The sequence below is a fragment of the Galleria mellonella genome, unplaced genomic scaffold (assembly GCF_026898425.1).
Source record: "Galleria mellonella isolate WM207_F2 unplaced genomic scaffold, CSIRO_AGI_GalMel_v1 utg63, whole genome shotgun sequence".
Taxonomy (NCBI): Eukaryota; Metazoa; Arthropoda; class Insecta; order Lepidoptera; family Pyralidae; genus Galleria; species Galleria mellonella.
The window spans coordinates 11,524,328-11,536,436 of NW_026442130.1; the positions used below are offsets into that span (position 1 = coordinate 11,524,328).

The 12,109-nt window shown below is 33.6% G+C and overlaps 1 protein-coding gene across 8 annotated transcripts in view; it reads right to left on the reverse strand.

The window, feature by feature from the left end:
- The window catches only part of LOC113521605 (transient receptor potential cation channel trpm), a 315,620-nt gene that overhangs the window by 6,744 nt on the left and 296,767 nt on the right, over positions 1-12,109 (reverse strand). For 6 of the 8 annotated variants that reach the window (XM_031910044.2, XM_031910041.2, XM_031910037.2 and 3 more), the window contains 6 exons: positions 10,729-10,746; positions 9,494-9,636; positions 8,087-8,255; positions 5,182-5,355; positions 3,230-3,424; positions 1,386-1,504 (listed from right to left, as the gene is read on the reverse strand). In XM_031910044.2, the coding sequence (XP_031765904.2) occupies positions 1,386-1,504; positions 3,230-3,424; positions 5,182-5,355; positions 8,087-8,255; positions 9,494-9,636; positions 10,729-10,746 (818 nt within the window). The remainder of the gene's footprint in view (positions 1-1,385; positions 1,505-3,229; positions 3,425-5,181; positions 5,356-8,086; positions 8,256-9,493; positions 9,637-10,728; positions 10,747-12,109) is intronic. The other 2 variants (XM_052899722.1, XM_052899723.1) reach the window with 2 other exon arrangements.

Genomic DNA, 12,109 nt, shown 5'->3' on the forward strand with positions numbered 1-12,109 from the left:
ATTATCATCCATTAAAATGCAGTCAGAAGTGTCGGTATTTATATTAGAGTTACATTTGTGTATTAAATTAGTTATCAAGAACGTCTCATATGATATTAAAGTAATGAAAACAAGTACTAAGACATTTTATTAATTCTTGCTTCATGATCACAGTGTTAAGAATCTATTAAATTTTCAGAATTTCTTCATGATATATTTTGTTTTTACCTTAAATTGTATGTGTATACTTGCACTTGTATGTGTATATTTCAGTATAAATGATGGTTATTACTTTTCATTAGGCGAGTCTACTCCCCTAATAAATGGGGGGAATGGGATTGTTAGTAATGGAGACTGAGAATCCCATTGCTAGCAATATACCCAACCAGGTCAACCTCCTCGCGGTTCCCCTTGGAAACTATCATTGTTAATTCCTGATGAATTCATCATGATGGGCTAACTGGCCTGTTTTCATTGATCATCTTTCACTGGTGCTCCACTAGCGTATACCGGTAGTGCAGGTGGAGCTGCCATTCCATTTTCATCCATCAAAAAAAAACTGCTATTGATTTAGGAACTGTTTGCTATTTCTAGAATAACGTAATGTTTGACTACACGATATTTGGTGTACAGGGATCTATTATGAAAACTAATTCCAAAGTTTCGATGTCGAATTTCGTGAAACGCGTTCATGTGGAAATTGGTCCGTTGATAGAGAGAAATATTTTGTTCCTCATAAATTCTTCGTATAAAGCATCTGAACTATCGAAATTGAAATATCTTTTTCGACACAGAAATGTGGAGAAAGTTTCGTAGTAGCTCGCGAGTTGATTATCACATTTCAGAACAAATAGATAGGCGCTATTATCTTTATTCATACAGGAAAAAATATTTATTTATTTAACTCTTTATTGCACCATGTATAAAAATATACAATGACACATGAATAATTCAAGTGAAATACAGTAACATAAATACAGATTGAAATATACACACAAAGGTACAAAAGGCGGTCTTATCGCTAGGGCAATTTCTTACAGACAACCTTTAGGAAAAATTAAGGAATTTTTAATGGATAAAGCTGGAATGATGCATCAGTCACTTTTAATGATATACAATGGGAGGATCAGGGCAGGAAGTCAGGTTAATTAGCGCATTGTAAATTAAAGAATGAACGAAAACACTTTATTGTTCCTTTCCAAGAAAGATAAAGTTTATAAATATTAATAATATGTACATAAACAAAATTATTTCTTAATTACATAAGCAAGATAAAGAGGAAACAGTGGGTGGCCTTGTCACCCATCATCGTGATGAATTAAGAGGTATTAATCACAACAAAATCGAGGGTTATACGGCTGTAGTTTAGGATAAGGTATTGAAATCACTATGGTAGACAGTCTTACCAGACGGTTGCCTAGGCACAGGTAGCAGCACCTCGCCGCAGGAGTCGTCTCCCAGCAGCGGCTGCAGCGGCGAAGGCAGCTCGCGGCTGTCGATAGCTGACGACCTCCGCAGAGAATGCCTGTATGCCATACCAAGCGAGCCATGATAAAATTACAGGGCACATATAGTACATAAAATCTTAGTTTTCAAAAATGGCAACACGTGCGGGTAACTACAGTGTATTCTGTGATATATATGACACTGTCCATCTCTATAGGTAACAGTTACTATTTTCTAACAGGTAGATCGTCAGATTGTTTACCATTCCAAGTTGTATAAAAATAATGCATAAGACTATTTAAATATCATGCCGAAAATGAAAATATTAAGCCGGATCCATACTGTATAATGCCAGTCTCGGTTCGACCTCCTTCTGACAAAATATCTTTAAGAAATAAATATGTATTCTCACCACAGTCCAGTTTAGTTCTGTTCCTGTTACTATCAATCTCGAAGTGTTTCTGTTTACCAGACCGAGATCGGATCGAGAAAGTACGCAAACCATTATTATAGTGTGAATCCGGCCTTATGAATTAGAGGTTTACATGCGAAATTGAATCGTGTAATTTTTTTGATGAGTGAAAATGGAATTGTAACCCCGCCTGCGCAAACGGGATACCAGGCCAGTTAGCCCATCATGATGAATTCATCAGGAATTAACCATGATAGTTTCTTGGGGGTACCGCGAGGAAGTCGACCTGGTTGGGTATATTGCTAGCAATGGAATTCTTAATCTCCATTACTAACAATCCCTTTCCCCCCAAATCGTGCAATTAGGTAGATTCGTATCAATAATTTTGTAAATTGGAGCTGGTTATGCAGAAAATAGCCACATTACCTGGGATGACTATAAGGGATGGCTGTTTTCTGCATCACTAGATCCAATTAAGTTTTAGGTACGTCATAGGTAAATATGGCAACTGAATAATGGCCAGACATTGACAATTAACAGAGTAATAGTATCAAATATGGATGGTGGCGGAATTAATCAACTCTAATCATCTAACCATAAATAAACAAAGGTAAATCGAATTTATTGCATGAATGTATATATGAATAAAATGTATATATAGGGTGTAAGGGACAGGTTGGTAAAAACAGGAAACAGTGAATTCAAATCCATATTCTGTACTAAAGACCTTTTTAAAGACTAAATTCTTTTGCAAAATTTCATTAAAATCATGTAGTCTATGATATTATGTCTTAAATACAAAAAAATAATAATATTTTACAGAAAAATACTATGAATTACCAAAAAAAAAATCGTATTAAAATCCTATTGCCACCCGTGGAATCAGTAGTGTAAGATCAACGCTACAAGCGTACAAAAACTACCTAGGAAGATGCGCCGTTGACCGCACGGTGTAGATATCTCGTGTCGCGTGGAGTACAGTACGTTGTAAAATTTCAAACACATTGCGTGGTGTCAAAATTAGGAATCATTAATTACATGGCTGTGGTGTATTTACGGTGGGAAAATAATCTGACGGACCATTTATTTGAATCAGCTGTTTTCGTTTTCGCCAACCTGTCCTTTCCACCCTGTATAAACGTATAATTGTAAAAATAATTTAATATAATATATCACCATTTACATCATCATGTCAGCCATTAATTGATTATATTATATGTTAATTTAATTTATTATATTTCATATCTAAAATTGATACATATTTTTTTTTTATACAACTTAGAATGGCAAACAAGCTGACGGCCCACATATACTTTCATAAGAACATGCAACAGCTTAACTTCATATTATTTACACGAATGTGTTCAATAAATGAATAAACACGTGTCATACCTCTGGTGTGGCAATCGTCTGTCGCCGACAGTGAGCAGGCTGGTGGTTTGCTGCGGCTGACTCGACGTCTGCTCCTCCGCACTGGTGTTGAGGCAGACGCTGATGCTGATGCCCCCAGGCTCCCCGCTGCCCCCCTCCCCACCCTCCCCGGCCTCTTCCTCATATCTGCCCAAGACAGACCCCATTTCTAGGCTACTAACGAGATTGATTCGGTTGTATTTTTATGCTCATTGGATAAAGACATTCACAAAAGCAAGGCAACTGCGTGTGTTTTATGTACATGAAAAATGGATGTACTTTGTGATTTACTCGTAATTCGCAATGGTATGTGTGAAATGATAAAACATTTGGTACACGCGAGTAGGTTAGTACCATTACGCAGCGTTTCAATTTATAATCCATTAGGTGTATTGCGATTCAGCTGCTTGCGTTCATGTGAGCGTTTTGGTTTGCCACCAGCGAACTGCGTTGTGCAATTTACGACAACCAAAGCAATCTAACGGCATGTTTTTGTTATCCACTACCAAACCGTCACAGCCATAGTTATATTACTAATAAACAAAATTGTTTTACAAATTAATTATGATTGTTTCACAAAAATATCGACTTCAATTGTGGCGTTTTGATGTAAAAACTAAAGTATTGAATTGATTTTAAAAAAATTCTATGGGCCCAATTTGAATCCAATAATCAATAATAAATAAATATCAAACGATCAGAAGAAAGAAGAAATTTTCAAATTGATTTACAAGTAATGGAGTTATGAGGTAACAAATATAAAAAATATATAACCGAATTGAGAATCTCTTGCTTTTTAAAGTCGGTTAAAAAATGGAACCTAAATGAAAGTTAAAGTTTACATTCGTTTTAAATGGCTATTAATTTATAGAGTTTTAGACCAAATATCTATTCTATCTAGCAAATTTATAATTAATTCCTTGGGATCGCAAGCACTAATAGAATGTTGTCCTACTGGTGTTTACATCGAAACAAGTGCTTCTTTAAGAAAATATGGTTATTTGGCACAATTAATACTCTTCAATCAAGTTGTCTTCTTCTCAATTTCAATCAATGAAAAATTTGTTGCTCTAAATAATCATTATAATCGATAGTTTGTTAGTTTGATATTAAATTTTGATATTATAGGGACAAGAAAATTGCAGAATTTTATTTAAATCAACAAAATGTATTATAATAGTACTATATATAGGGAGGAAATGGATTGCTAGCAATGGAGTTTGACAGCCCCATTGCTAGCAATATACCTTATTAGGTCGACTTCCACGTGGTTCCCCCTGGAAACCATCGTGAACAATTTCTGTTGAATTCGTCACGATGGGCTAACTGACCTACTTCATCCTCACCTATCATTGTTCACTGGTGCCCCGCCGGTGTATACCGATAGCGTGGGTGGGGTTACCATTCCATTATCATCCATTAAAAAAAAAGTACTATATATACAATTTTGTAAAGAATACTACAACAATAGTGAATAATATCCAGTGGAATGGAAACTCGATATTGTAGAATAGTATATATAAAGTAGGTAAAATACAAAATTATTAGTTGACAAAGGTCATGTTCTGAGAAATTTTAATCCTTTCAAGACCCATTATTTAACATCAAAATGCCACTGAATGGGACAAATGTAATCTATTCCAATACAACTTAATAGAAAGATAAAATAAAGTTTTGTTGTAAATTTCCCAAGGATATTCTAAATTCAATGCTTTATAAATCAAAATAGTCAAAGAATTATCAGATATTTGACTTGTATTGTATTATCAGAATTTTTTATGGTTGGCCCATTGTACATTTGTTTATATTTTCATTAAGTTACATTGAAACAAACTATAAAATAATGTAGATGTATTAATTAAAGTGCTCTGAGGGCGTAATTTTAAATGGATCGAGGCACGTGTACATTGTAAAAGTTACGCTGCTGAACTCACCGTCTCTGTATGAGGTTCTCCATGATGATGTAGTCGTCTTCCTCAGCACCTCGTAGATGCTCCTTCTCCATGAAGAGTGCGAACTCTGGGTTCGACATTTCGCTGGCGTGGCGCCTCCGTACGGAAGGCGAGGCCGCTCTCGCCGGCGACAATAGACGGGACGTGATCGGTGTTCTGGCGGGAACAAAACGGTTTATTGGATTTTTTTGTTCATTATTTAGTTATTTTTTTTTATACAACTATGGTGTCAAATAAACATAAGGCCCGTCTGATGGTAAATGGCGTTATTAAAAATCTGGTAATTTTAAGAAGTAGTTTTTTTTATACAACTTAGAATGGTATACAAGCTGACGGCCCACCTGATGGAAAGTGGTAACCGTCGCCTATAGACGTGAGCAGTATCATGGACATAACAGAGTATACTGTTTCGCCCATGACACCTCCCATGCATTGCCATTCCTGAGGACTCAGGTGTTATTCCTCTGTATTTAGTAAATTCACGCCATATCCCACCCTTCAAACCGAAACACAGCCATGCAAACTGTGTGTTTGAAACATAACTGCTTCACGGTAAACACGAATGGGACAGAGGTAGATAGATAGATAGATAGATAGATACTCTTTATTGTTTCCTCCAAAAGATTACAACAGTAAACTTATTATAAATACAAACAATCACAAGAAATAATCACAATGAGAAAACAATGGGCGACCTTATCGCTAAGAGCGATCTCTTCCAGGCAACCTTTGGATGGAGAGGAGTAATTATAAACAATTTGGTAGGAGGCATGATAAAAAAATTTGTTAGTTCTAGATATGGGAGATGTAATACATATAATAATATAAAAATTATCCTTACTTATTATTATATATACATATATATACATATACACATACATATACATACACACACATATACATACATATACACATACACACATATACATACATGCATATAAACGTTCACGAAAAATATGCAAGAAATAAGTATGCTAAGCAGACATATAAACATATTAAGGAGATGACAACTTGCTTAAATAAAAGTCCTTAACTTTTGTTTTAAAAGTAACCAGACATTTTATACTTCGTATGGAAACTGGTAGAGCATTCCAAAGCCGTACAGCTTGCACCGTAAACGATTTGTCATAAAAGTTTGAGAAATGTACCGGAGTCTTCAGCTGGAGGCCCTCAGAAGACCTAAGATTAAAAGAATTGACGGTATGCAGGAATTCAAACCGCTCCTTCAGATAGTGAGGGGAAGAAGAGTTGAAAAGGACATTGTGGAGCAGTGAAAGAATGTGAGTATTCCGGCGAAAACGAATAGGAAGCCACTTGAGCTTAGCGCGAAACTGGGAAATATGATCATATTTTCTAAGACCGAAAATAAACCTGATACAAACATTTTGAAGGCGCTCAAGTTTGTTAAGCTGGTTCTCCGTAAGATCCAGATAACAAGTATCGGCATAATCAAGAATTGGAAGTAAAAGAGATTGGGATAGCGTAATTTTGGTAGCAGTAGGAAGGAAATTACGTAGTCTACGAAGTGAGCATACTGATCCGAAAACTTTTCTGCTGACAAATTCTATTTGTGGCCGCCAAGTAAGAGAACTATCAATAATTACACCTAGATCCTTTACCGATACACTGAAGGGGATAACCACATCACCAAAAGTTATAGGTATAAGCGTTGAATAATCTACCTTTTGGATTAGCTTAGGACTACCTACCAAGCAATCGACTTTTGTACAAAGTCTCCCTCTGGTATCAACTGGGATTAGTTATATATATATATATATATATATATATTTATTAGACGATGAGTATTCTAATACTTATCATAACGACAAAAAAAAAATATTTTTTTTTATCGATAGGTATACGACGACAACGTAAAGGTTTTGGCAACTTTATTATGAAGAAACATTTTTAATCAACTTTAAAAGCTTCCGTTTGATTAAATTTTCGCCGCTCGTATCTTTACTAGGAAACATATTTTTGATGAGTTTTTAATGGAAAGGATTTATTCCCATATTGGTTCCATATTAATTTCTGTTAAGATAGAATTCAAAAATTTTTTAGAAAAAAAAGACAATAATTAATTTTAAATTTTCGCGTTGGTGACACGTATTTTAAATAAAATCCACGTTGAAACGTCGGCTATAAAAAATAGGTATGTAAGTACTATTTACCTGTAAATTTGATCATCGCGTTAAGTCTCGATAGTGTTTCAAAAGATAATCAAGTACAGTGAACGCTCTATATAAGCAACATTCTTTATATTTTATTTGTTCTACTCAGCTTAGTTAGTAAAAGAAATAAGTAAAACTATTTTCCGGACAGTAAGTATTTTTATAATTCCCTTTCAACTTTTCCCAATAAGAATTTTTTGAAATTTATTGAAATTGGTTCAAATATGTTGCTTATACAAAGCGTTCACTGTAGTATAATTGCTAATACTCATAAAAAGGGGGAGGGGGTAGGAATTGTTTGTAATGGGGTTTAGCAACCCTATTTCCAGCAATATACTCTGTTATGTCAACCTCTACGCGGTTCTCCATGGAGACCATCGTGGTAGATTTTGGAATTCGTTACGATGGATTAACTGACCTGCTTTTGTCCTATCAACACTCACTGGTGCCTCGCCAGCGTACATCGATAACGCAGGCGGAGTTTCATTACATTGTCTTTCATTACCATCCATTAAAAAAAACTTATAACATAACAATTTTTAAAGTAATCGTTTATATTTCAAAATATGTCGGCAAGGGGGTTAAAAGTACTATCAATCCAAGAACAAACAAATAAATAAAGAAACGAAATGAATTGTCGGGATAATACCTAAAGAGGTACGTTCGCACCGAATTTATGTACTCAATGGTGAGTCACGAGTATGCAGAAGCCTCACCTTGGCGTGTGCGGCGGCGAGAACAATCCATACACGGTCTCCAGTTCATCCGTGATGCTGGTGTACTCGTGCATGGCCAGCAGCAGCGACCTGGGAGGCGCCCCAACCCGCGCCCGGCCGGACGGGACGCCCGCCGCGCCACCTGTCGCTTCCCACCCGCACTGACGGCCTAGCCATGGAATACACATGTTTAGTTTCTCAACACCAATACTATCTACGGGTAGACATACATACACCAATAGTATCTATATACGGGTAGACAGAGTTTTCGAAAATAATGTGCAGTCAATAATATACTCTTTGATAATATAGCTTTCAAAATGTGAAAATTTTTTTAACTTGCTTGAATATTTTTTGAGGTTATCAGTAAACAAATTTTTTTTTTATTTAGAATATAACAGAAGACGGAGAAGAAAGGAGAAAGTAAAAATAAAAAGTATAACGGGTAGCAACTAAAGAGTAGTAACTCGATACTTCAGGGCACAAAACTTTGAGAGCGTCTTTTTAATTTTGTTAGATATACAGACAATCTGAGTAAGCAAGTGAGTAGACATATTGGTGATTTTTTCGCTCGCCTAATATATCTATTAGGTAAGAATTAGTTTTGTCCCCACTACTTTGTATGCGTAGGAAAATGAACGAGTAGGAATATTTTGAGTTAGTAGAAATACAACTGTAAAAACCACATCCAATTTGATGCAATAATTTTTGAATGATGCCGGAGTTAACATACAATTAAAAAATATTGTTTTGGCATCTTTTACTTTTACCCTTACTTTATTTGCTTATACTAACATATACCAAGTAGATAGTTTATTAATTTTTTCACTATTTTATCCTTTTTTTTATTAAACTACATAAAACGAGTTTATTCTAAGCGCTTAAAGTTAAATAGTTTTACCGATTAAAACGAACTGCTTTGCAAATCGCTACTAGAAGCATAAATTCATAGATTAAAAATTATAACGAGATATTTAAAATGTTACTGCAAAGCCTTTTGCTTTCAAATTTTAATATACATAATATGAATGAAAGTGTTTTAGTTTTTTACTTTAAACATGCATCGAATTCGTCAGGTTTTTAAAAGTTTGGCCTTACTTAGATTTATACTTACTGGCCTATAAGGCCAGTAAGTATAAATCCACATAAAAAATTACATAATAACACTGAAAAATAAGACGGGTAAAATGTATGTTTATATCGTATTGCAATTAGTAAAAACAATTGCAATACGATATTGAAAGTCTAAATTAGATAGCAATACTAAAAAAAGTTCTTTCTTTGTAAATTGCGATGCCCATATGCGATGTCATATGTCTTATATACATTATATTACACTGTAACAAATAATCTGTACCATGTGGCATGTAAACAAAATAAATAAATAAAGCCAATACAAAAATTTACCAGTGACAGAGTTATGTACGGATCCGGCGTCGACGGCCGAGTTGTCGGGTTCCGAATGGGTCTGACTGTGCTGTCTGCGCGGCGCCAAGTGCTGGGCTGAGTGATGGCCACCCATGCCGCAGTCGTTGCCGCCCTCTGAACGCCTGTGGTCAGATATCATTTTTTATTATTTACTTAATAACTTCATTTGAATGTCAAAAGTGTTTATTTCTGTGCGAAAATACAATATTCCGAAGCATTAATAACAATAATAGTAACAAAAGATAAAGTTTTATTCCAACAATTAAAAAAACCCGCCTTCGTTCCATTTTTGAAATTATTACTACATTGAGTTCATAATGAGCTAGATACTAATTTAAAGCGAAATTAGGTAATTATTTTTAGTAATTTAATTAAAATTTAAATAAGAGTATTTTTTATTGCATTATAAAATAACAGTGTTTTACTTTTACTAAAGTTTTATTGTGAAAGATAACAGTACATCATTAATTGTTTGTATCTGACAAAATGTATGGTTTACATCTCGTTGTATGCTTCGGCATATTTATCGATAAATTACATTTTGAATGATGTGTTAGTGTGATAGAGAAACTGCTATTCATTGAACTTACCAGATAGTAGGCTAACAACGTGATAAAATTGTTGTGAAATTGGCAAGTATGTACAGTAAAAATATATTTAATTTATAAGTTAGTGATTTAAAAATAATAAATTAATAATTAGAACCATTTAATAAAATCAAGATGCTGCATATAGAAAATCACAATGATGATATTAGATGTTAAAGTTTACATTAAAAAAAATTAATTTTATTTTAATGATTTATAAAGACAGCCGTTTGCATTTTATGTTAAATGTTAAATATTGAAGGTAAACTTTTTATACATTTGCTCATGTTAGTGATAAAGAAGTGCAGTTTCATAAATGGTAACAACCGTTTGTGAGTGTGTAAGCTATACGTATATACAGGGTGAATGAAAAGGTGTACATAGTCAAATTATATGCAACTCAAAAATGTGCTAGTGAAATTAAACAAGCTTAAAAATTATATAAAAAAAAAATAATAATAATTAGGATAATGTTTAATTGGACTTGCACATTTAAATCGCTTAATTTGATTACATACAACGCTACACCCAATATCGTGAAATGATTAATACACAATGATACACTACGTCGAACTACAATGCTATTTACAAGCTAAGCCAATCGCCATATGAGTCTATTTGACTTACTGTTTCCACAACCGTCTCCTAACAGATGCAAGAAGGTAACAAAAAATAAAATTAAAACAATCATGGCGATGATAATTTTGTTTCATTCAAACAAATATAATATTTGCCGATTCGATGAGTAAATGAAAATAAATGGTACTCCAGCGATGTACCCCTCGAGGTGATATAATGTGTATGATAAAATGATACAGCGTTCATGCTTGATGAACATCAATAATAAATATGACTTCATATAAATATCTAATAATGTCAGCAGTTGTATATGTAATACAATTAAGAAAAAACTAATTTATTAACTATATGCCATTAATATAATTATATACCCATTTCGCTGTAATATATCTTGGATAGATTTGATACTTATTTCATCACCTTTTAAAGATATTTTTTATTTGAATTTACTTCAAGAGCAAAACTCATAAACTCCTTTATATTGTATTAAATACCTTCCATCCATATTATATCTTGAGTTTAGATATTCTGGTTTCAGTTACCTTCAAGTTAGAGAAATGTACCTATTCAAACATTTTAGATTTCGGTTTGCAGTTACTTCAGTATGAATTAACTACACTTTGGACAAATTAGTATCTGCATATAACCGATTTCATATTATTCCATATAATTGCATTAGTAACTGAAATTTATCTTTATTCCTATTTAAACCATAATATTGGATCGTAAAGGCGATGATTGAACTATAACTATAGAATCATGCATTATGTAGTTAAGAAAAATAGAATAAAAAGACATATAGGAAAGTATAAAAGAAAGACTAGTAAAGCAAAGAGAAGAGAAAAAGCGAAATGATTGTTTATCTTACGAAAGAGTCTTTTACTTATATGCGAATATAGAAGGAACGAAAGTCATGTTTTGAAGATAATTCTGAATAAAGGAGTTAATGTACTGTATCTACTTATGTAAAAGATGTTTATGCGAGAGAGGGGTGAATATGGAAATGACGTAGCGGAAAACATACTGCGCCGACCCCAAATAAAGGTGTAAGGGTCAAGAATGATGAATTGACTCGATTATTTCCCTTATATACTTAGGAACCTTATAATTTTACAAGACGGAAATTGAGTAGTTCGTGAATTTCTTTCGTAAACACATAATGTGAAAAGGTCTATAATACATTCAGAAAAAGCACATTTTCCAATGTTTTAGTTTTTTAATTCGCTGTAATTACTACGAATTTTGTAGCAATCGATAAGTACCCCCCCAATTGTAATATGTGATTAATAGTAAAGTAATAGTTATTCAAAAGAAAAATTAACTTATTAATAGCAAGTTTCTTTTATGTATGTGCTAAATTTTAAAAGGTGATGCCGTAAGTTCTGACAAAAAAAAACTCTTATAGTCTATACACTAGATTAAAAAAATA